The sequence below is a fragment of the Corvus cornix genome, chromosome 1 (genome assembly GCF_000738735.6).
Source record: "Corvus cornix cornix isolate S_Up_H32 chromosome 1, ASM73873v5, whole genome shotgun sequence".
Taxonomy (NCBI): Eukaryota; Metazoa; Chordata; class Aves; order Passeriformes; family Corvidae; genus Corvus; species Corvus cornix.
Window position 1 is genome coordinate 96,741,320 of NC_046332.1, and position 26,993 is coordinate 96,768,312.

Sequence of the window (26,993 nt, forward strand, 5' to 3'; positions counted from 1 at the left end):
TCTTTTATCAATTTTAACTGATGAGTTTTTACCTGTCTCTAATTCCTTGTTATATTTCTCTGTGAATTACTTGCCATTCAAAACTGAAGTAAATATACTAAAGTAGTAAGGGGCTTAACACATAGTAGCATCAAGGTACCTTAATACTGGTTTTGGGATTTTTTGCTAAGGTTGACAGGCTGTTTGTTTTCTCTTTTTGTTTCCTGACTGTTAGTCAGATTTTGATTCATGATAACCCTTTGTCTCCTAAACCATGATTAATGTTCCAGTAACTTTTCCTGAAGGTCTTTGTCAAAGATCTTTCAAAGGTTTAAATCTAGATACAGCTTCTAAAACAAAAAATAGTGGCTATTTTAGTAAGAATTTCTTACCAACAACTGAAGGCCTTCTTACCTGAACTCATGAAGTACTCCTGGGATTTGTACAAGATACTATTAATATTTTAATTAAATTAACAATATTAGCAATTTAATACATTAATATTAACAATTTTATATTGAAATATGGAAAGTATTAGGTGTAACTGAAGTATCTTCTTAAAACTTTCTATGTAATTTTCCAGCTTTTTTTTCAGTTCCATAATATGTTGAAAGTATGAAACATTAAGGTATTGCTTGTATATATGATTTCCAGGATACCTGCACTGACTTCTTTTTAGGTGTTTTTCACTAGCTGCCTCATTGAAGCATGTCCATTTGAGCTAGTCACCATAGCTTTCTTTTAGGAGCAGAAATAAGTTTAGTTTCTCCAAATACTTTAGATTTCTACTTTCAAATAAGATGAGTAGAATAAACAAATGAATAGAATTTCCTCTATATTAACAACCAGCATAAGGTGACTGATTTGAAGGAAATCATTATATTCTTCTTTGGTACCCTGAGATTTTGCATGTAAATATTTTGTGGTAATTTTTATTTAGTTTCTTAGTGAGTAATTTCTTGAATTAGCTTCAGTGTGCTATTTTATATATATATATATATATGTACACACACAATTTATAGCAGTAAGCAATGAAGGCAGTAAAAACTTTTCTCTACTCTTTTTCTCACCGTAGTATTTCACTGGTACATATGCAGACAGTAGAAGTCCTCCCTCGCTATCACTTGTTGACATCTATCCCACTTTGTTACATATGGGATTTTCTGTTGAATCTCCTTACATCTCTTACTGTCTTTTGGATATGTACATGTTGCCTGTAGCTCAGACCTGCATTAGAAACACTGTCTTTGTACTTGTGAAGCACTTAGCACAGTACAGACACTTGGCTATTGTCGTGCTGGGCCGTGAGTTCTGCTGTTAATGGAAGTAATGGAAGTGGAGCCAAACACTGATAAAGCCAAACTGAACAACATCAATTTTAAGTGCTTTGTGCCTTAGAAATAGGTATTATCATAGTTATTTGTTAATATCCATAAAAAATAATAATTAATGTTTCCTAAGGACTTAGACCCTTATATTTTAAATCTGCTACAGATCTGTGAGACCAAAACAAGAAATGGAGGAATCAATTACCCAATATTTTATTAAAATTTATTACTGTAATACAAGTTTATATACTGCAGTGATAAGTTAGTTCAGCAACATTTCTTGGAGCTGCTAGTAAACCTTTTCCTTCCTGTAAGCCACAGAGAAACCAGGCTGACCATTACTTTGGCCCCAGGAATCATGCTATGGCATATCTAGTGATATTTGTTGGAGTTCACTCTTGACTTGAAAGAAAGCAGTAGTTGACCCTTTCTTTTCAAGTGTACTGTACTTTTATATTCTCTCTGAAGTAATCCAGATTTTTAAATAATCAACCCATCTTGTTATTTTGACTGAAACAGAAGGTATCCTCAGAGATCATTTCTTTTGGTTGGAAGAAAGGTCAGATGAAAAATGGCCAAATGAGCCATGTCTGTTCCATTCACCTGTACAAGAATAATTCAGATTAAAAATTAACAAAAACAGTACATAAAACAGGTTAAAAATCAGTAAAATAAAGAGTAAATTTGCCATTGAAAATAAATTGTTGTTTGACCATTTTATAAAGTAACCAATAGTAACCCATCTTGGTTGTTGATATATGTGGCATAAAATCTGATACAGATGGGTAGAATAATTAATTTCTTTGTATTTCTCTATCATTCAAGAGAATAAATTGGGTTTAGAAGCTTTGTTTTTAAAAGAATATATGAAGGAAAGGGTAGTATGGTTTTAATCCATGTGATTTAAGAAAGTTACTTAAAATTGTTTTCATCATTAATCATTCATAATGTTAATAGTGATTTACTGCAGAGTTCCCCTTTATTTATCATCCTTTGTAAAACCTCTATTGCCAGAGTTAGGTAATAGCTGTCAATTTAAACCAGAGGGAGAAAAAAAAAAGATGTATTCTTTTAGCTAAGATTTGAAATGAGGTCAAAATGGAAATTTGATGTCATGTTGTGGATGACTGCAGAGAGTTATGTCTGCATTTTGCCTGCTCCTGCAGGTTTTTCAGGAAAGGTGGATGTAGGCTATTGTTGAACATAACACTGAAAGGTGCAACTACTCAGAAAGTGTAGATAGCTATGCAGGAAAATACAGCCTGGTGTGTTTTACACTTTTTAAAAAATATTTTTACACAAATTTAAGTGAAAAAAATAACAAAAAGCTAGGTTCCCTAGAGTCTGCAAGGTATACAGGCTACTACGTTGCAAGTTTTTCTCTGTTCCTGTGTTGTCAAGTCTGAGCAAAATACAAAACTAATGAGCCAGATCCTTAAATATCAAGAGATTTTGTTTCAAAATAATGACATTTTGTTGGGGTTTTTTTTTTATTAGTCATTTAGATGTTTGCTACATGTTTCAAGTATCAGTAGTAAAACTTTGATTTTTTTCTTTAAGGAAAAGGAATGCAGATATCTTGAACAAAAATTAACAGCTAGAGTTTTAAAGATGATAAATGTCCAGGGATTTTTAATCATATAATAGTATTAAGCACCTCTAGTCACTTAACACAATTCTAATAAAAATGAACGCCATGTAAGCATAGATAATAGAAGATAGTCTTCTGCAATGACCTGTAATTCCTGCCCTGATTCTCTGCTATTCCCAGTCTCCAGAGATGTAAAAGAATTATGCTCCAATTAGCCTTTTGAAAAGAAAACAGCAGTCACTTCTTCATAGACGTAAGTGAGGAGAGAGCCCTGCTGTGGAATCCATTTTGCTTCTTCTACCTTACAGCAGGGCATCAGAGTTTGTGGAGTGCTCCTTTGTGCTTGGGTAATGTGCAACTTTTCTGACCTCTTCTGCGTTATTCAAGAAAATTGTACTGTGAACCTAAGCACTGTGAAAGCGACACAATATCTAGGTTTTAAGAATTGCAATGTGTGGGAATCAGATTTACCACTTACCTTGAAATTTTTCTGTCTTCAGATTAGAAAGGAGACAACAGTATAAGGAGACTTTATTTAAACATCCTCTCTAGCTAGCACTCTTACTAGGCTCTGACAGGCATACAGAAATAAAAGGAACATCATACCTAAAGCTACCTATGGTATAGATCAACTCTTGGTGTTGTCTGTCTGTTGATGCTGTTCAGCCCTAAAGCTGCTGTCATTTGTACACAGAATTAGGATCTGGCTCATGAACTAAATCATCTCCCTGGCATAGCTGTTCACTGAAAGTATGTTAATTTGAGGATATCTGTAATTTTATGGCCTTATGCTTTTCTTGAATTTTGATTTGGATTTAACAACTCCTGCTCAACAGGATTTTCTATGCACCATAGCTCAGTCAGGATATTAATCTTTCCTGCTATGTAACATCTAATTCCCAACAAACTTTGAAAACTTAATGACTTTTGTACAGGGGTAGAATCATCTTTTCTATAGAAGATGTACACATTCTAGTGACATCTACACTGATCTTGACCCAACAACATTAACAACTAATCAACACGCTTTTAGCTGAAAACTTCCTTCTGCTAGGTGAAAGGTGTTCTGTGTCTCACCAAATAACAGTTTATGGACTTAAATCTCCATTTTCTTTAGACTTGTGTTTTGAAACTAATATTTTACAATAATGTAAACAAAAATAGCACATGCATCTCATTCTTAAGTTTTTGAATAGGTAGTCACACACTTCATCATGAGAATGGAATTACATTTAACTCAGTGATGACAGTATACTTTTAACAGTGTTCCAGAAGACAGACAGTCCTCTTGAGATCTTGGCACTGTTTTCAAAAAAAAAACTTAAACAGGTATTGTCACTTGACATAAGGTTGAATATTAGATAGTCTAAGTTTTCTGACATCAGACTAGGTATGTCCCTGACTATTCAATATTATGAATTCTGATAAAGCCCATGAAAAAATTAAGCAAAAATCTGATACAACAAAGAATCATGAGCTAATGGTCTTTCAGTCACAGGAAAAGGAAAAGGTAAATTTATGCACAAAAGAGTTGTCTGTCTTGAAGTTACTATTTACCTTTACGAACAGTGAAAAACCTGTATAAAACCAGGTGGATTCTTAACCCCCTTTGCTGAAATGGAAAAGATCATCAAGGAGTCAGTAAAATAGGCAGCATTTACAACAAGGGCTGTGGTGAACACCAAAGATATTGACATCTATGAGGTGTTTTGGATGTTTAAGATGCTGAGGAAACAGAACTGTTGAAGTACTTTGTTGTAATATTTTTTCTTTTGTTCTTTTTTTTACTTGAAAAGGGAGATACAGGAAAAAATAGGCCAATAGGAGTTTTGGCTGAACCATGAATTGCTATTTGATTCATTTAATGGAAGGAGTCCAACCCACATATTCCTCTTTTTCCAGAAGTTTCAAATGTATAAAACAATCTCAATTTACTGGTAAATGGCCCTGACCGTGCTTAACCACATCAAAACCCCATCTGTTTAACAGAGGTTTCTTTTTCAAGTCATGTATTAATTTCGAAGGTCACCCTGAAGTGCTTTACATAGTCAGGACTGTGTGGGACCTTGGTAATAGCATTTGTGATGCCTGTCCCTACAGAGTCGTGTCAATTATTTATTAAGTAATGGTGACCATGCTGTCATAAAATAAACCCATTGCCCTGCTGCAAAGATGTTGGGAGGACTGTGCAGTGATGGATCTTGTAGAAAAATAAATGACTGCAATGCAGTGTTGAATGCAATCGATTGATAGTGCATTTGATGCAACTGTGTTGGTTTAGAAGACAAAAAGTTCTTCACAACATCCTGAAAGTTATCATCACTGAAGGGAATTTCTTTCTAATGCACTGAATTGGAGAATTCAGTAATATACTTAAATTAGTACTTTCTTCTATATAAAGTCATTAAGCACCATTTTTAATAAAAAATCATGAACTTTCTCTGGGTCCATACCTCAGATATCTAGGTATAACTCAATATTTTTTTGATTCCTGTATTTTGGTTGTAGTTCACATGGCTGTGGGGCACACTATCTAGACCAATTTCTATATGAAGATTCCAGTGAAGTGCTTTTTAATCTCCTACAACTACTTATTTTTGTGTAATTTAAATGCATCTTATAAGCTCTCTCTAATACATATTAGTAAATTTACTGTGAGAAAGTACTACAGTAGGTCAAAAATCTAGAAAATTAAGAACAAGGCTAATACATCTCATGTAGAGATTCTAGCTAGACAAAATGTTCAATATTTGGAAATTGAATCTTACGGGGTGGCATTATCTAAGAAGAAATTGATTTCTCAGCAAACAAAACTAATTTTTCAGGTGGAAAATCAACGAACTGGGAAGGAGGTATTCGTGTTCCAGGTCTTCTCCGTTGGCCTGGAGTGGTACAGGCTGGTGTCTATATTGATGAGCCAACGAGTAACATGGATATATTTGCTACCATTGTCAAACTTGCAGATGCACAGTTACCCTCTGACAGGTATGCTCTGTAGTCATCTCTGTTTTAGAGAAAGTGTCATGAGTGTTTTGTACATTCTGGTGATATCTATTAAGTTAGAGGTGAGAATGTAAATAAGAAACTAGGTTTTATACTTGCAATATTATGTTGTCTCTTTTCATATTGAAATACTGATAGTATTTTGCAGAAACGTTGTATGTAAATACAGACTAACTTGCAGAACAAGCACCAACCACCAAAAAGATAACAGAATACCATCAGAGCAACATACTGTCAAATCAAACTTGGAATTACTTACTAAAGGCAAAAATGAATGTATCAAAAAAGGTTCTGTTCTGCATGAGTGGATGTGTTGGAAAAAGAAACTATAAGTGTAAATTACTTTAAACTTCATGATCTCATCCTTGACCTGCTTAATATAACAAAACACATCAAAATGCCAGCTAGGCTTTTCTCACAGTTTTGTTTGGGTTTTTTTTGTTTTGGTTTGGTTTGGTTTTTTTTTTTTCTCTGTACCAACTTAGTGAAAATGATCCCATACAGAGTTTTGCAGCCTGATAAGAAAAGCCACTGGACTTCTACAATTCAAAAGATGCTTTCCTGACACTGCTATATCCCCAGGCTTTGTCTTGTTTGAGAGATACAAAGTCTCAGTGGCAAGGTGCCTCTTCCTAAATGCTGTTGCTATCCAAATCCAGTAAGTGGAGAAACCTGTCGATATACATATGCTTTGAACACATGTGTGACTCACAAACAGCTTTTGAGCACAAAGCATCAAGAATTCACATGGGGAAGACCAGTGAGCAGTCACTCTGCTAATGATTATTCATTGAATGTTTGAAGGAAAGGGCAGGGCAGGACAAGTCTAAGACATGAAAAATTAGTCAGGTTGGTCCTGAGAGATGCTCTACAAGCAGTAATTCTGTCGAATATCAGAAGTTCTGATTGTTCTTAATGTGGCAGATCTTATGCATTTTGTTTTCATATTGCTTGAGTGAATACTAAGTACTGATGTTTCCTTTGATCTCTTTTATAGAAATCCAAATATACTTGCATAACTTCCACTTGCAGGTTACTCCACTGTGATTCTTCTGTGTAGACTGATGCCACAAGTACTACTTCATCTTAGGTCATGGACTAGCGTGAAGCTGAATTCTTATAGCTCCACTGAATTCTTCCTGAGAAATAAGAAAAATAAATATAATTAGTGTTCTGTCACTGTGAGAGAGCAGTTTAAAGAGGAATGGAAGAGATGCTCCTAGTTGAAGAAAAGAAATTAGTAGTTGAAAGAAAAGTCTAGTATATTCCTCTGAATCCAGCAGTTGTAGGGGTACTAGAGTACTGGAGACATTTTTCTGGAGATGCCTTTTTCCCCATCAACGGGAAGGCTGTAGAGCAGAAAGTGTTCAATAGATATGCATCTGTTAATAAGCAAGCTTGCAAGACAAGAGTCTGTTACTCAGGCAAGAAAACATGAAAAACTGAAAGTGGGAAAGACTCTTTTCAACAGACCCCCACAGATAGGGATTAACCCAGAAAGCAGTTATCAGACAAGGTAGCTTTTGGAATTACAGGAAGTTTTCCTACCCATCCTTTGAGAAAAGTGCTACTCTGAATGGATTGTTGCATACAGTTGCTGACAAGAATTTAATTAACACATGTGACTTAAAAAGTAATACCTGTCTTGCAGTAGTTAAACTAAAGTAAAAAATGTTTTACATAATGCTAATGAAATGGTCATGTATGTAAAGGTAATGAAAATTAACATAGACCTTTTAAATCTTTTTGTAAGTTTCAAAAAATTTTAATGGGATGTTGCTCAAAATGCTGAAGAAATAATTACTTGCTGATCTGTATATCAGCAAAAAGTAATTTCCTGTAAAAATTATTGAAAAATTTGTAATCCATACCAGGTCAAAAATGCAGATTGTGATTTCTCCCCCTGCCAGCTGATGTCAGCAATTCAAAGGTTTAATTTAGGGAAACTGTTAAAAGCCTTGCTTATTTTATAACTCAGTTTTTATGTAAATTGACTGACTCCTTCAAAGCATGATCAAAGTTGCCCAGCAGCATTTAGAGAATTTATACATATTTATGTGTATGTGTGTGTGTGTAGTTGGTAAATGCATATTTAAACAGTTAATTTTCAAATTTGAAATGACCACTTCTGTCTTAAATTCTGATATGCATAATATGTTGGACAGAGATATTACCACAACTTCTGAGGATGCTAGCACAGAACAGCATATTTTTTCTAGTTTTAGGGTACTTCAGCCAGACTACTCCCAAAAACTTAAGCAGGTAAATGTGAAGGACTGTGTTGTAGCAATTTATTCATTTACGTCCATTCACTTTCTCATTTAAAGGGAAAAAAAAGTTGACAGAACAACTATTCCTAATGACAAAAGGTAAAATCGTTTCCGTAGCTAATGTAAAAATCTAAGGGAAGAGCACCTGAAGGTTTTTCTCTGAATTGACCAATTGGAGGTGGCTGTTCAGATTTGGGGTTTTTTAGGCAGCAGATGTGCAGAGTTATAATATCTTCTCAGGAAAGTGAGGTTTGAGTTATTTTTCTGATTTTGAAATGCTTTCTTACTCAGGATTATTGATGGACATGATCTGCTACCTTTACTTCAAGGAAAAGTTACTCGATCTAGGCATGAATTTCTCTTCCATTACTGCAATGCATATTTAAATGCAGTGCGCTGGCATCCAGGAAACAGTAAGTAAACTTGCCTGTTCACATTTTGAATATTTAATATAATTTTTATTGCAGCTTGAAGAGAATCAGGAGGAAGCCTTGGGCTATAGTAATAAAAAAATTGTTTAAAATATCTAGCCTTTTTCCTTCTCTTTAACTTTTCTCTTTGCTATTGCATGCCTATTCGCCATTTCACTGTTTGATGTTATTTTGTTATTATGCATTAATGTTAAATATCAATGCAATTCTGAGATCTATGGTATCTGAAAATGTCTTTTTTTTAAACCTTCCTGAGAGAGAGTCTGTGCAACAGAATAAAGTAGTCAAGGCTGACTCTTACATTGTCCTAAAAATGCACAGGTAATAGGATGGTTTGCTGAATAACAGCGCAAGTATGATGTCAGCCTGGCCATTTTTATTATTCAGATAGCAAAACATAGAAGAATCACTGAGTCAGTCATAATTATCCAATGAATGAATATAGTATTAGAGAGTCCTGTTTCATGCTTTTTATGAATGACATAATTCTACTTTGTAGGCCAAGGAAAAAAGCATTTCTCACTGATTTGCTCTTTTTTAACTAACAGCTCACTGTTTCTGGTAGCACCTTCCACATTAACCAAAGCATATTTCCCTTTCTATAAAAATCTCTGTGCTGAATGAAGTTAAACACACATTAGTCCCATCTCAGTTGACATTGAAAGTGATGACTTGTGTTACAGCTTCAAAAAGATGATCCAAGACAAGCTTTGCCTTAGAAATTTTTTATTTAAGTGTTTTGGGAAAGGACTTGTTTAATATTTAGTATGCAAAGTTAAAGTATTTGGAAACTTTGTCTTCTTGGTCATCTGTAGGCTGACTCTCTACCTATCTTGGACTTTAAACTAGGAAAAGGGAAAATATTACATATAATATTTATTTACCACTACCGTGCCTCTATGTCTTGCTCTAATAAATAATAAATAAATCATAAGGAATAAATAATCATAAGGAAGAACAAAGCAATCAGATCTAGGAGCATTTTGTATCTGGTGTTGGATGAAATTATTCTGCATCACAATGAGAGAAGTAGGCCGAGCTTCTCACAGTCAGAGAAGCTGTTTTTCTCAAACATACACCTTTACAAGGTGATATATCCCTTGTCTGAGGAAAGAGTCATCTTTGCTATTCAGTGAAGGGGAATGTGATGGGAAATGAATGGGAGCAACAATGAGGGGCTAGTCTATTGTATTTACTTGATGAGTAACAGCAATATAGAGTGCAAGTCTTCCTTTCTCCAAGGCGTTCAAATGAGAAAGCCCACTCAGGACCTGGCAATAACATTTTCATAACAGTGGGCTGGCTTTTGTACAGAAGGTTGTGGTGGTTTAATTCCAGATAGAAACAGCCTGACAGAGACACTTTAACATGGTGGGATGGAAAAGAGAATCAGAAGGGTAGAAGTGAGAAGGTGAGAATACTCATGGGTTGAGATAAAGACAGTTTAATAGATAAAGAAAAAGCCACATGTGTCAGCAAAGCAAAACAAGGAATTCATTCATTATTTCCCATTAGCAGGCAGGTGTTCAGCCATTTCCGGGAAAGCTGGGCTCCATCACACATAGTGGTGACTTGGGAAAACAAATGTCATCACTTTGAATATCGCCCCTTCCTTCTTGTTTCTGCAGCTTTCTGTGCTGAGTATGAAGCCATTTGGTCTAGGATATGCGTTGGGTCAGTTGGAGTCAGCTGTCCCATCAGTGCTTCCTCCTGTCAGAAGAAGATACTTAATAATCTTAAGGAGAGTCTTGAAGAGATATTCCTTATCAAAAAATATGAAAACTCTGGAAAAAAATGTCACCAAGGAATAGTTTTCTCTTTTTGTGTATTGTAAATGATCTTTTAGACCAGAAAAGACTTGGGTTATTCTTGATCTGTGCTGCATAGTTAACTAGGTTAACTACAGCTATTTTGGAATTCTGTAAAAACATTCTACCTGCAGATTAATAGAGCAGCTCTGCCTCCCACTCGACCTGAGGCTCAGTGAAAGAAACCATGACAGTGTGGGATGAAAACCCTCAGCCATGTTCAGCATCTTCTACACTTCTCTGGTAATGGGCCCTTCTAAGAAGAATCCAATTGTCCAACTAGACTGCTCATTCTTTCGTTAAACATGTAATTTCTATTAATTTCAAAGATGCACTTTTTGAAGAACAAAGCAACAACAGCTTAGAAGTGAAAGCTTGCAACCCAGGAAAATATGATTTATGTATTTATTGATTCAAGTACAAGGTAAAGGTACATATATTGTGTATATGCACTTATTAATGCATATATCATCAGATTTCTTACTATATTTATTTTCTGGGAAGCCTCAGTTTGCATGTCAGCTACAGCTTGCATATTTCACTATTTTTTTCTAGACACTCAAAGTTTCGGATTAGCTTTGATCCTCAGGAAAAATGCATATACCAAGAATTGTGAGGGAAGCAAAATTCTGCTTAGCTATTTGGTCCCTTTTTAACTCCATCACCCCACAGTTCCCTTAGTAGCTTCATCTTTGCCATTGTTAGATTTGCACTGTGCTTCAGTCCAAACCCCCTTTTTTTGGTTTAATTTTTGACTCTTAGGTTATATATATGAAACAGGTAAATGTAGTGTATGTTAAATTCTTGGTAGTTGCACATCTTTCCCTTGCTTGCAAGATTCTAGTCTGACTTAAGCAGGCATGTTTCTCACATCATTCAGGGAAGGTCAGAAACTTCAGAGTGAACAATTACCATTTTGCATTTGTATATTTAGAGGCTAAGAGTTCCTCATAACCAAATCAATACACATCTTCATTAAGTTATATTAGTTAGGTCAGTTATTGCATTCACAATGTACTTTCCCCTTCATCAGTCCTTTGAAGGAGCATTTAGAGGATATGTGCTATGCAATGATCTTCTCAAACAAGTCTTCAGAATTTCAACGTTGTGCTTTCTAGAGCATCATGAGGAAAATAATCTCTCTTTTTTTTCTATTTTCCTCCTCTTTCTCAGCCACAGAAATAAGCTAACACCATTTTTTCTTCATGTCACTTTGACTCACATTTTACCTGATGCTAGAAAATAATGCACATAATTCTTCACATTCTGAATTTTAAAAAAAATAGAATGAAATATCAGGCAATTTTCTTCCACTCTCACAGATTTGTGCATGCTGATACTTCACCGAATCACAGAAGTACAGAATAAGCTGAGTTGGAAGGGACCCACAAGGATCATTGAGTCCAACTTGGAAACAGCCAAGACATATAGTCCTATCCTTAAAGGATGATTTCCTGTTATTTTGAACCCTTATAAATATTTGTATTAATTTAGCTGTTAAAAATACAGAGAGGAAGACATGCTAAAACTGTCCAAAAAGTACAGTGATTTCCCATTATCAATATTTTTTCCACAGCTGCCTGGTATACTATAGAAGTACCAATATATAAAACCAACACCTTTAGAAAAAAAACACTACATTTTTTTTCTTCCTAGTAAGGTGTAGTTACCTAGTTTTTTTAAAGCATTAAGTAATTTTTTTAATCATTAAGCATTTATATTGAAAATAAAACAGATGCCTTTACTTTCTTGAGCTGAGCCACCCAAAATTTTGTGTTGCTTTCTGTGGTGTATGTCAGATGATGCTTTGGCCTGTTTTAAGTCTGATCCCATGTTCTTCTGCTTGAGCAAGTTGACCAGTAGTTTTGTATTTGCTAACATTATCATTTAGCATAGCTGAGTACTAAAAAACTACCAAGAGCACTGTCTCCAGAATATTACTGACATACTATCAATACTATTAAAAATGCATTGCTATGACAACTTAATTATAAGGGGAGAATTAATCAGATACAGAGCAAATCTATAGTTGAATGAAACTGCATCTTTCAGATTGCCTGGATTGTGTGCAAAATTTTGATTTGATAAGGAGGAAATATATTGTAATGCTGTGTAATAAACATTGGGAAATATAATGCAATACAGTCTGCATTATAAAGAAATCATTATCTTCACAGTATTTTGGTACTACTAATAAAAATATACTAATGTTTCTGGTAAATGCTAGAGTGACTTTACTAGCAACACTTCACCTTTTCTATTTCAAAATTAATTTAGTTATTCAGTGGAATATGTCATTCAATAAATAAAAGAAAAGGAGGTTTCCTATTGCAGGTTCAATTGAAGCAGACTAGACTGCAGAGCCAAATTATCTTATCACACAAATATAATGACTTTTAAAGACACTAGAAATTCACTGGAAAGCTTTATATAGAAATTTCCCACTTTGCCTTACTTAACAAATAAGATACATTTCAATTAGTGTTTATACTGAGTTTCTTGAATGTTGTGATCTTCCTCAACTACTGAAATTATTTCAGTCAAATTCACCAACTAGGGATTTTTTCTGTAATATCACAGAATTCATAGCTACTCTGATTCCTGGCTGTTGCAATGTTCTCCAGCATCCAACAGTGGACATATTTTGAGTAGACATATTTTGTTCTATGGCTAGGGGTTATAGGCTCTTCCTAGTCACGAATTTAGCCTCTTTCTACATTTTCAGCTGTTAAAGGTTAAAAACAAACAAAAAGTGAATGAGAGAGAAATATTTTGGTTTGCAGTTTTCAGACTGGATTTGTAGGATAAATTTACAAAATAGTGTTTTGGGGTTTTTAAGCGGTTCCTCCAGATTTAGTTTGACTAAAGGCATTAGAGTCATAATAAAGAGAGGACAAAGCATGAAAAATCTGCTCAGAAGGGTCATTTTGTAATGACTTCTGGTTTGGATAAGTGCAACCTTTCTTGTGAAATTGAGTTAAAATAAGACCTGTTTCTGAAGCAATTAAATATGAGGAACACCTTTCACTTTTCCTTGCCTCTCAAAAGCCCAATGCTATGTATGCCTTAAGAGGTAGTAAGAGTTACCTTATAAATTAAGAGGGCTTGTATTATTTATGGTGCCATTCTTAGCTTAATTTTTTGTAATATCACATTCAGTGTTAATAGTTAAAAACTGTAAAATGAATTCATATGCTTAAAATACTGGCTTGTGAGCACAATATTGTACTGAGAGGAAAAACACAGTAGTTGGAGTTAAGACAAGTAACAGAAACTGGAAAACTTCTATAAAGCTCTAGAACCAGCTTGAAATGTTTTTTTTACAGTCAAGTTCTCAGTGTGAGGGTAGGTGAATCTAGTGGTTGTCTCTAGCAAACAGAAATGCATTAATTTGTATATAAGGGAGATTTGGGTGTGTTGAGTGGTGCTAGAACACTTCTGTTTGAAAATGCCTGTCATTCCTTGTTTGGTTATCTTAGTGCATCTAAAAAATATAATTATCCAGACATCCACAAAGTAAATGAAAATTCTGTTTTCTTTGAATTAGAAAGTATAAGAGTTTTTCCTAAGTACTTGCTATTTTAAAGATCTCTCTTAATATTGCTTCTACTTTCTGAATATAAACAAGAAATTTCAAGCCATTAATTCTTTAAAGCCTCATAAGCTTCTTTTTTATTACTTTCTTGGTAATAAGAGGGGAAATTTTTCAGTGTGTTCTTTACCATAAGCTGAACAAATGCTACGGTAGCTTCATATGTAAGATGTGGGATGTGCTTGTCACACATGGTAGGCCCATTGCAGAACCCATACCTTTGCCTAACTTTTTCTTATTCTTTTTGCTTGCTTCCCTGAGGAACTTTTTCCATTTATGGTTTATTTGCCTTCTCTGTGGGGAACAAAGGACTTAGAAGATGTTGTTACAGATTAGTAAAGACTCACATTGACCCTGAGAATGCCAACAGTTATAGTTGCTTTCGTTGCTTAACAGTACAAAGGAAGGTAAATTTAATAGAAGCTTGATCCACAACTTTCTTCTTTTGCACAACATCTTCAAAGGAGAGATACTACCATGTGATTTTCACTGCTGTCAAGGAAACATTTTGTTTTCTTTCAAAGGAACATAATTTTTTTTTTTGTCAAATCTTATCACACCAACCTCCTATCTTTTCTCAGAAAATAACAGATGAGAAAGGATAAAACAGAAAGAATAAACATTTAAAGGAGTAAAACTTTCCTATTGTCAGAAAAATTTTAGATTTCTAGCTAGAAGGAATAAACTTTTTCTTTAGTTGTAGTAAAATTGATGCAGGAATGCTTTTGTTTTAGAGGGGTGTTCCCCCAGTGAAAGACCATGGTAAATGTCCTTCGACAGTGACATTATACACACAGACTTTCAGTGATCAGGTCAGAGTACTTTTTCTTCATATAAAAATAGAAACCGTAACATACTGCTCTATTGAATTCAAAATATCCTGACCTAAATTAGCAATGTTTTTAGTGAACATGGAGAGGTTGACGGGTTTCAGTGATCATATAAAGGCAAAGGCATTTAAAGTAGATAACTCAGTGCTATTTAAACTTCAGCTTTAATCATTTGCTGTCAGATGTTTTGTCATGCAGTTGTGACAAAGAAAAACAAAAATTTTACAAAAGAAAAATTTTAACGGATTTTTCCTCTGTGCTCTACAGCTAACACTTAAATAGAAAAAGGTATCTGAGTTAGAGCAACTGTCTAATATTTTTAATTTACTTATAAATTTAGCAGTAGTCAAAACAAATATGAATAACAACAGCCACATAAAAGACTAGGTAAAAATGCACTGCAACTTTCAGAAATTAATTTCATCATTCCAAATACCATTAAAAATGAGTCTTTAACAATATCTAGAGCATTACACTTCCAAAAATATCTTTACTTCAATGTTGTATTTGAGCCTGCAGCATTTTGCATGTTACATTCAGAACATAGCACTGATTCATCCTAATTTTAAAATCAGATTCAAATGGCATATGTTGTCTTAGGCAATGTTCTTCAAGGGAAGTAGTTAATGCATGCACAGCCCACATGGAGTATTTTGTGTGCCACAGCTTCTAACATCATATTATTACTCTTAGAAAATAAAGTATCTGTTTATAAGAGAAATTCCCTGGAAACTTGACTGTCAAGAGCAAGGTGACTTCCCAGTATGCCATAAAAGACCCTGCCATGAAATGCCAAAGAAATAAATGTAGAAGAAAACAGTGAATGGTTGAAGCCTAGGTGCACTTGGGCAATACTGTGGTGAAGGCCAGTGTGCATCTGTGGATGATGTGGACTCTGTACCATGTAGTTGCTTCTAAATTTAAGTACTGATCAGTACTTTGGACAGAGAGCACAACCAGAATTACTCAATAATCAGTGAAACTGTTCTCAGCCTGAAAAAAAGCTCACATCTCAGTAAAAAGAGTGATCTTTCTATTGCTTTCAGACAATTTTATGTGGTCTCAAAATATCAGAGGGTGCATAACACATTGCATTTTTCAAGTATCTTTTCTTAAGGCATCCATAGTTTCCTAAAACTAGAAGTAAGGGGTTAAAAATCCCACAGCAAAATACCAAACAGCTTTCTATAATTTGTTACTTGTTTTGTTGTTCTTAGTACAGAAGTTTTGTGGTGGATATGTATGAAAGCTTTTTGAAACGAAAGAGACTACATTTCATGTATAGTTTTTTATCTTAGTTCTTTCAATAACCTCCTAGTAGCAATGCAAATTGGGTGAAATAGTATAGAATAAGTACCTACACATTGTGACATTTTTTCAGATTTATTCAAAGTTTTACCCCCAAATTTATTGAAAATAAGTCTTCAGATGCAGTTCACTCATATTCAGGAGAATTTTATGGTCTCATGGTTGTGGGACTCTAAGGCAAACATTTCTGAGACTCACTCAGTCCTCTTCAAGATTGATATTTTAAAGCAAAATAGGTTTCTAGCATTCAAAGTACAAAGGGGAAGTTAGAAATCATGGTTCACGCACAACATTAAAAGTCAACAAGACCATAAAACCTCAATAAAGATCATGATAATTTAGCACTTAGAATTAGCACTAGTGCAATAAAGAAAGGGTGACCCTTTTAGTATTAAGAAATATTAGTTACCCTTAAGATAATTTTGTCATTACCAAGTGTGTGCTAATTTTTCATGTACAACCTGTTACCTGTCTGTTGGACATTAATTTCTAAATGCTATTATATCATAGAAGCAAGATTTCAATCATCTCACTAGCTCAGTGAGAAGAGTAGAGGCTTCAAGACTCCATAGAATCTTCAAGATTAACTTAATTATATTGTCTGGGCTCTCTTCAAGGTCGTAGGATATTTTACAGGCAGCTTTTCATCATTCTGTAAGTCTTATCTTTCTGTATGGTTCTGTTTGGTGACAAATGGAGACTGAATCTCACTCCTAAAAGCCTGTAATTACCTTAGCATTAGTTCATATCCTTAAAAGCAAAACTACTTAGTCAGCAAAGCTTTATAGTTTGAGCTTAAAACCAGTGTCTTGATCTACTGTGTTGTTGATAATTCCAGTTTGAATTCTTCACTTTAGCTCTTCACAGAATTGCAATTTTGGAAGGTTTTAGTTGATTCACAATTTTTTTTTTTTAAACAAAGTTCCCCTCCCATCCCTACCCAATGCCAAGCTCTAAATACTTTATTATCTTCCAAAAGCCAGCATGGGAAGAATTAATTAATCATTTAGTGGAGCTGCTAAAACTGTACCATGATACATAAGCACAAAGTTAATTAGAGAGAGGGATTAATAAAGTATAAATGGTTTCATGAAGATTTTGACTTTAGCACTACAAAAGCATAAGACTGAAATATTAGGCAAGAAGGTGTGAGTAAATAAATCTACCTGAGTGAAGAATTACTTATTCTCTTGTCCCAGTTTGAGACAAATTCAGAGGAATGTCCAAAATGAACGTTCTCTGATAGAAGGCAGGTTACAGCCATCCCTCTACCACCCAAGTTCAGAAAGAATTTTCCTCAGAGGAAAGTGAAAAAAACCCTATTTATTTAACAAGCAAAAGTGCACACAGGCACGGGAAAAAAAGGATAATGCTAAATAATGAAACCTCTCACTATGGAGAGAACCTGGGTAGATTTCAGTCCTTTGTGGGTGTGGCTTTCTCCTCTCCAGAGCTGGGGTTTGGTGTGGGTCCCTCCAGGCCTCAGTGGAAAGGCCTCCCAGGGAAGTTCTGATGTTCTGGTGTTCTGAACAGTTCCAGAAGAGAAGAAGAAGCCAAAGTCCCAGGGCTCCATACTTTAGCTAATGAACAAGAAACAAGCTAAAAAGCGAGAGGAATGTAACTCTCTTCCCTGATGCAGAAGTGGAGGTGCCGGGCAGGAGAAGCCAGCGAGCTTATCTGTGTTTTGAACACAGCGCCAAACGAATTCCACTGGCTCTCCCCCTCTAACTTTAAGGTACAGAAAGGCACAGGGTTCATGTCTGGCATAGGGCAGACAATAGGGAATACAGTATCATACAGTCACCCCAGGACATCTCTGAAAATGGTGTCTCAAAACTCTGGAATTTCTTTTGAATGCACTTTTCTCTAGTTCTAGAATGCTCTGGGAAACATTAAAATTAGGACTCATTAGTTATTCGTGACCACGGTGTCTTAGAACTGCAAATCCTTTAGTTCCATCAGGGTGCAAGTCCACTTTATCCCACAGCTGGTCATGGAGGCACTTTCATGCACTTTCTCTACTTCTTCATCTCTCAAATTATCCCAAACTTCAGTCTAGCAATGGGAATTTGTTGCAACTACACTGCTGTTTGCTCTTGATCAGCTGTTACCTTTTTGTCTCAGACATGGTTAAGCTGCTTTGCAGAAAAATGCAATTCCTGTCTGTTGTATGTAGACTGTGGATTTTAAGGCATTGATATAAAAATGGAATTTGCTGTGCTGTAGCATATCCCTCTCTGTTTTATGCAGCATACCTAAATTAGAAGCTAAACCAATTCTTTTTAAAGATATATATATCTGCATCAGGTGCTCTATATAATAGTTTTATTGTCTGATTTCTCTATTGCCTGATTATGTGTAATACTCAAACATAATTTTGATGCATAAATGTTATATAAAAGTTCAAAGTGATTACTTTCACCCATAGAGGATGATACTGATAGCTTTATAAATACTGAATGGTGGATTGCTTGTAGTATTTTTAGTTGAAAATGATTTTTTGACTCTGAAAAACGGTGCAATTGTTATTAAAACAAATTTTCAGCTGTAGCCAGAGGCTCTAGGACCACATACCTTTATGATTCAGAAACAACTGTAGCTCTTGCACATTCAGGTCAGTTTTCAAAAAGCAAATTACAAGAAAGCCAGAGATTAAACAAAACTTATCTTCCAGAGGAAATCAGTTTCATCAGTGAGGAGTATTGGTATGTATGCTGTTGAAGGCATGAGCTTATGTGCAAGTATGAGGAGAAATACAAGATGACTTGAATTATGCTGTGAGATGGAAGTTTTGCCTTAAAGTTTGAAATTTGCTAAAAAACTTAAATATCATATGGAAGATTTTATCCTAACAGAGCTGATCAGAATAAGAAGACCAAAGGTAGAATCAAGAAAATAAGGGAGAGAAAAAAATGTAACTATTAGTCATGCTGAAACTGAGGGTTTATATAGCTGACTTTTTTTCAAAACAAATACAGAAAGCATGTAGAATTTCTTTGGAGTCCTATTTGCAATGGTCATTTTTAAACCTTGAAGGAAGACTTTAGGACCTCATACATTATTTTGATTTTCATTCTCTAATTTTAAGTTTTGAGTAAGGAAAAGATTAGTAATCTGATGCATTCTTTAGTGGCAGAAAATACATTATGTGACTTTAAATAGGGATTATAATAAAACTAAATCCATTACGAAAAATGAATTATATATGATACTTGAAATATTTGAATTATGATATTTTAATTTATCAAAATTAGCAAAAATGACCAGTTTTTATTACAACTAAATTTATTCTACTGGATATCATACTTTGACAGTTTTGAGGTTTATCCTGAAAATCTTGCAAAGTGCATTAATAAGCTTATCTTAGCACACGAGTAAGTACAGAACACAAACGTCTCAGTTCAGTTTCATGGTCAATGGAAACATAATCAGTCAGTAGATAGAAAAGCAACTGGGAATTGCAAAACATTGTACAAGAATACATGTTGTTTTCTCATATGCTTCAGTTCATTCAGCTCTGCTTGAGTGGAGCTGTTGGGTTATTTAGAAGTTCTGGTGATCTCAAGAATGCCAAGTAGCTCCACACACCAGGACTGTGTTGTGGCAACAGAAGTCTGTCCTAGAAAACCATGCTGGTATTTACAGAGTCGTTGTAATTATCAAGGGAAAGGTGCTGAGAAATGCTTTAACTGGATTTGGGAACATGATACTAAGTAGATTATACAAAGCCTGTACCTCCTGATCATTATCAAAGGCCTCTTTTCTCCCTGCTTTTATATGCCAAAATATTTGAGGTCTCCAGTTAGGAAGTGTTAAATATCTACCAGTGCTTTTGAATAGTGATGACTACTGATTTTTGAAAAAAAATTAACCATGCCAAACCAAAATAATAACCCTGAACTAAGTTCTGAGAAGTATATTTGAATGCTTAGCAACTAGCAGGTGGAACTTAAAAAAGTAAAAGTGCCACTTGTATTTCAGAAAATATTTTCGAGTACATATCTTTCGAAGCATTTAATCCATGAGAAGTGTTTGTACTTGGAAGACAGAAAATGTGAAAAAATCAACATCACTCTCTTTAACACAGCTTAAATGTGAAAAAGTTATATATTTTTATCTCTTAATCAAGAAAATTAAGTATAAATTATTTGACTGTTGTAAAGTGTTATTCCATTAGTGGGTATTTTTCAAACTAAGATGTTGGCAAATGATTACAAGGACAATGCCTACATGTCAAGCTTGATAAATCTGTGTTATTACCATAGCATGGAAGAGTCAGAAAGGGGTTTCTACCTCATTAACATGTAAACCTCAGAGCTGGGCTGAGCCTGTCAATGCAGTCTCTGCCTGGACACACAAGAACAGCTCCTATGATAATTATATGCGGTCTTTTCTAACCAATTTCAAGCAATTTGTTCTCTTTGTGGACCAATTGACCTCAGATATATTCTTATCACACTGCATTGTTAGGTTTTGTATTTCAGTTGCTACATACTTGCAAAAGGTGTGTGAGGACACATTGTGTCTCAGGGATGTAGAGGAGAACCTTTAGGAAGGCTTAAACTACGTGCATTCTTGCACATCTGCACAGCTGTGTAATATGTCTGTACATGGCCATCTTATTCCTCCTGTAAGTTTTGATCTGGTTTTGGGGAGCTAGTTGTGAAAGCAGATAACCTTTTTTATACTTAACTTTTTGGTCTTTTTATGTTTGATAGGTGAGTAGTGATCCAAAGTTCTGAAGTTAAAACTAGACAGACCTATAAGATTCAGCAGGACAGGCAAAGCTGTCAAGGTGAGGGTGAAGATCTGGATGACAGGTAAATTGTTCAGCAGGTCTATCTGCCTGGCTTGACTACCATTTGAATGCACTTTGGTTGGAAGATTTCCTATCCTCTAATCCTAACTGAATTTCAGGTTCCTTTTTATGTCTACAGAGTCTAAATGCCAAGCCCTCAGTTAGGAATTCCCACTGGGTATCAGTAAAGAGTTTAAGAAAGAGTTTAAGCTTGGACATGTTCAGGGTGAATGACAGCTAGTTAGAGACTTCTTTGGAAATGTAAGAGAAATTGTGCTTTAATTAATCACAACATGAAACTGAGGTGAACATCTGTCAGTGTGCGATGAACTATAGTATGAAGGAAGGATTACTGCAAACCACTGCTGAATGCTAAACCAAACCTGGTTTACAGCTGAAAATCATTCATGTAATCAATTTTCTTTTCCATTGCAATGGATGAGGAATTTGTGTAAGGTTATTTACCTTGTGAAGAATACCATAAAAATTCTTAGAAGGGGCCATGGTAGTGAATAAAATAGAAAAACATTTCCTCATCTTTCCTGTTGCCATTAGTATTGTCATGGATTTTATAAGGAGAACTTTGACAAATAAACCACCTAAAATTGAGAGATGGAGGCCGAGTTTGCAGAACTATGAATTAAAAATTTAATTTAAGATTCAACAGTCCAAAAACAACTAGCAGTATGCAGATGTTTCTATTTCACAATATCCTGTCATCACTCTTAACTGCAGTGAGAACGGAAGGCATATATAAAATTTATATCTGGCACGTAGTGCCAAAAGCATTTTCAGTAGTTTTGAGAAAGTACAATGTGTAACTGAATTACTTCAGAATGCAAACAGTTTTATATTCTATTTATTTATATCACTTCTTAAAAAAGGGGTTAGAGCCCTTAGAGAAAACCATAATATATGGCAACATACTCTTAGACCAATAAAAAGTTGTAGAATTTCATGCTCAAGGATAAAGCTTTCTTTAACTTGTCTTTGCAATTGTCTTGCTTAACATATCTTGGACCTCACAGTGCCACAAGAAATAATAGTAGGTGTTGGCTTAACTTTATGAGATAAGTGCCCTCTTCAAAAGATACTTTGAGACTAGTTAAAATTATTACATTGAATTATATAGTTAGTTAACAATAAAAGATCAAGCCAAAGGGAACAAACATGGTCTCTACCACCTTATTCACAGCAGTGGTCTACCTACCCTCCTTCAACTGTGCTCCAGAAACTGGAGGGAAAATACCCCACCAGTATTCCTTTTGCCACTCATGTCATCAAAACCCCTTGCCCTTTGTGACCCATGAAAATGATTGGGTAGAAATTTTAAGTCAGTTTTAGGAGAGATATCAAACACTGCCTGAAGTTCTAGCATTTTTGTCTTTTTTACACAAAAATCTGTAAGAAAATACAGCACAGAGAATTAGGGACAATGACTGGAGTTCCCGAGGTCCATTGCTGCATTCTTCTAATTTGAGATGAACTCACTCCATAGCTGATTACATCTCAGCTGAGCACTCTGGCATTGTGTAGGACTATCCTATGCTTATGAATCTCTCCAGGAGGCCCAAGAGCTGGAAAGGGCTTTGTTCAAATGCTGCACCCAGGTCCACACATCACATAGCTCAAAACCACCTGGATTTACCTGGATATATTAAGTAGTATGCCATGTATACATATACATGTATATGCCAGAAGAAGAAAAGGCAACAAGATATTACCACTGAGATTCTGAGTAACTGAGGAATTTATGTTTGGAGGTAGAGGATGTTGCTACTCAGACATGAGTTTAATCTTCAGGGAGGTAAGATGTGAATACTGAACACTGATTTTTCTACAAAGTACAGCTGTCCAGTGAACAGGACAGTTCGACTTGGTAAAACTTGATTCAGGTTGCTTCTTCCTACAGACCTTGAGACAATATTAAATAAATTCTTCACACTATATCCATTAATATATATGAGTGTTGCAAAGAAATAAAAGTTTTTATTAACTATTTTATTAAGCAAGAGCACAGATGGCCAAAAAATAATTTACTCATTATTTTTCATCAAATAGTTTGAAGTAGGAGATTTGATGGAAGTTGAGCAGCATATATAGATCCTTGCTTAAACAATTAGTTAAGCACACAGCAGCTTCAGTCATAGAATACATTGTACTTTGCTAAATTTAAGCATGGGGTTATTATTTGTATTCTTAAGCTAATGTAAAAATACTTTGTTGAACGGAAGGCAAACAAGATTAAATCATCAGTAAATTCACAGGGATTTTAACATTCACTTCAGTGCACCACAACTCTACAAAAGGTGTAGAAATGGAATTTAGAATAGACAATGCAACAGGTAGTTGAGGGATGGGGCAAACATCAAAAATGAACTGTGAGACAGTCATCTGCACCAAAATCCTTACTTAAACTTCAGAAAAAAGTTTGTAAAGGATTGTATTTGAAAAAGTTAGTAGATAAAACACTAAGTGAAAGGAGCATGCCAATAAAATGTCTTTGTCTTCTGCAATAAAGGAAATGAATGATAGCAGCACAAAAGTTACAATTGAAGACACCATACATCAAGAGAGCTCTTAGAAAATACATTGTGGAGAACAATTGTGCAGTGGCAGGGGGATGAATTAGATGACAAAAAGAAACTTCACTTGAAATACCTGGAATGAGATTTTGTTCTTATTTTCTACAACTGGAACAGAAGAAACAGTACATTTATATGAGCAAGATACAGCATCTCATAGGCAGTGTTGATGTAGATGTACTGTAGTTAGTGACTATATTTCAAAGATCATTGAATGATCATTAGGGATAAGTAAGACTCATTTAAAAAAAAGTATGCAGAAGTAACATATATGAACAAGGAAGGCAAACCTCTCTATTTTCTGGCCATGTCAGTGAAATATGTGGGTTTTACATGTACTTGAGAGGAGGAAATTTTTAACACCCTATGGATGAACACTGTGGGACTTTCATAAGGAATAGCACCTTGTAGATAGATATTTGATCTTAAAAACAAAATTGAGGATACAGTAGAAAATACTGGAGAGACAAGTTCAGCTTTCTAACTTGGGATGACACTTCACCCTGAAGGTGATTCCAACAGAACTGTGAGTGACCCCAGCACTGACAGTGGCTTTACTGACAGACCAATGTCTTCCAGCAACTGAGCAGAATGAGCAGAGCTGGGTGCTGGTAAAGGCTCCACAACAGCCCCAGTCCTGGCAGCGTGGTGAGTCAAATTCAAGGTCCACCCAGAGAGTTTGGTCAGGAACAGGAGGAGACGAGAGCACAGACAGAGCTGGAAGAAAGGCTGTAACATAGGAACATCCAGAGACAGGGCTGGGAACTGGCCATTGCTGCACCACTCAGGCAGGGAGTGATGGCCTTGGGCTGAGCTGAAATGGGAATCCTGGTCCATAGGCAGAGTGCATGGATGAGGGCCCACCTGAGCAGGTGGGGCTGGGGCACCACCTGATCCAGCTGAGGGCTGGGCAGGTCCAGTGAGGCTTTTTGATGGCCTCAAGACTCTTGACACCTTGGTTTTTTAGCAGACTCTGAGGATGGTGATGACAACATGTACATGTCTACAGTGTAGTAGACACCTACAGCTGAGCTAACCTGATGAGAGCAAATCACTCTCATCAAAAGAGATACAAGCAGAGCTCTTCTCACCCTAAACACCTCTAACAAAGTTAAAAAGCAGATAAGTATAGGCTGATAACTAACTTACATGAAGACCTGCACGTTGCTTGCAGTGATCCAAAATTAGGTGAGGTGACCAGATTGTCAGATTGAATACTGTAGCAGTAGCAGCAAAGTGATGAGCAATAAATCCTATTTAGTAACATGAATTTAAAACTGGAGATGCCCTGCTACCCTTTTCACAGTCTGAAAAATAGTATTATTGCGCTAAGTGACAGGAAGAACACTGTGAGAGTATTTTGAAGTTGACTGGGAATTTTAGACTCAAGGAATTTATTTAGTGTAACTTTTAAATCAGCAGAGGTTCAAAAAAGGACCTGTCTACAAATACAGATAAATAAGATAGCCATTAGAATGTGCAATAAAATGCAAATAGTGAATTGGTTTTGGATCACAAAACAGCATTTTATACATGCATTAGTGTAATAAAAGAACTGACAAGAATGGTCAGAAAAATAATAAAATGCAAATCCTGACTTAAGTGGCACTGTCATAAATATCTTTAAAATCTAACTAAGAAAGTGCCACTCACTTTGCTTGTTGAATTTTCCTTTTAAGACTAAAACAGTAATTTACATTGTCTGTTAGCTATCAGCTCTCTGAGAATCTTTTTACTCTTTCTCACAGGTGGTGTCAGTGATGGGGCAGCTCTTATTGTGGAGGCAAAGGTGTCCCTCCACAAAAACACTTTAAAAAACTTCATTAAGTCTCATTAAACCTCATTCTTTGTCACCAGACTTTGTCTTAATAGCAACACACAGTGGCAAAGTAATCTATCAAAGAAGTTGCACAAAAACTTGCAATAAATACAAAGTTTCCATAGATAAATACACATATCTTTTACTGATATTTAGACATTTGCATGTTACAGTTTACAGAAAAGTTATTATATCAAAAAGAAGTATCTTTTTGCTCTGCATGAAACATCTGAATCACTTATTACTGTTTCCTGCTGTCATTCATTGCAACCTTTTCATCTGATTACTGAAGTTATTTTGTTTCCCTGCTTCCTAACTTGCCTTATGAACATCATCTTCACTCCATGTTTCCTCCATTTGTTTTTTTCCCCTGTCTCTACCTGATCTTCCCCATGTCATGGAGGTACAATCAAGAAAATCTTCCAAAAATCTCAAATCATCTCCCAAAACCCTTCTTTATGTTCAGTGTTTCAACCACAGCACTGGAGGAAGCAAACCAAGCATCAAGTGTCATTTACCTAAACTATCTCATTAAGAATTTTAATTTGCTATTTTGAGCCTTATATCAGAGCAGCTACAGTTGAATTTGGGTGACACAGTTATGGACATATGATTTGATAAGTGTGAAATAACATGACTGTCAAAGGAGAGAAGAGCATTTCTAGCATGAACAGACACCACTAAACGGTTTTTATCAAGCTCAAGAAAATTGACCTAATCATCTGATACACATTTCTGCTCACAATATTTTAGGTAGGAAAGTGTTCCCCCTGACAAGCATGACAAATACTGTTACAGTATTTTCTTGCCTTTGCTCTGCTCTGTGTCAGTGGCAGCAGAGTTACTGTTAGGCTCAGGCAGAGCTATTTATACCCTGGGATTTGCAGTGCTCTGTTCCCTACCATCTCTTCTAAGAGAAAGAGAGAGAAATAAAGGGAATGAAAAGAAATTAAACACTGTCCTCAAAAAAAATACTTACCCTACTCTTAATCATAGCAAGAGCATAAAACCAATTTATTATTGCAGTTGTTTAAGTTGAAATGGAGACCTTTTTTTTGCCTTTCTGCTTCTTATTTTCACTTCCCTTCATCCTGGTTTTATTGCAAGCTAAGGGGCAGGAATATGGCTGCAACATGGAAGGCACAAGCCAAACCTCCTGTACACCAATCCTATGAATGATTCCTTACTAAAAAAACCCCAAAAAGAAAAGAAAAAACAAAAAAACCAAAAACAGAACAAAAAAAACCCAAAACACAAAAAACCGAAACAAAACAAGCAAAAAATACCACCAAAACCCCCAAAACAAAAAACCCCAAACAATCCCCTCCCCCGAAAACAACCCAAACAAGAAATGAACACCAAAAAGCCCCCATAAAATCAAAAAAGCCCCAACAAACAAACCCTGAAAATTACAAAATTATTTTGTATTAATTGAATGACAAACCTAAATAACTTTTCATGATAATGATGCTGGTGTTTCCATCTAAGTCCTATATAAGGAAAAGTTGAAACATATTCATCTCATCTGCATCTCCAGGAGATCCTTCTCTGTTCTTGTTTCTCAGAGGAAGGAGATTCTAGCACATTATTGCACTTCTGAAGGGCAAAGCCTGTTTTTCACTGCACCGTACACATGCATTGTTAAGCTGAA

The 26,993-nt window shown here is 35.4% G+C and overlaps 1 protein-coding gene across 8 annotated transcripts in view; it reads left to right on the forward strand.

The window, feature by feature from the left end:
- STS (steroid sulfatase) overlaps window positions 1-26,993 on the forward strand; it is a 112,961-nt gene that overhangs the window by 72,132 nt on the left and 13,836 nt on the right. For all 8 annotated transcript variants that reach the window (XM_039550141.1, XM_010394361.4, XM_010394362.4 and 5 more), the window contains 2 exons: window positions 5,724-5,883; window positions 8,463-8,584. In XM_039550141.1, the coding sequence (XP_039406075.1) occupies window positions 5,724-5,883; window positions 8,463-8,584 (282 nt within the window). The remainder of the gene's footprint in view (window positions 1-5,723; window positions 5,884-8,462; window positions 8,585-26,993) is intronic.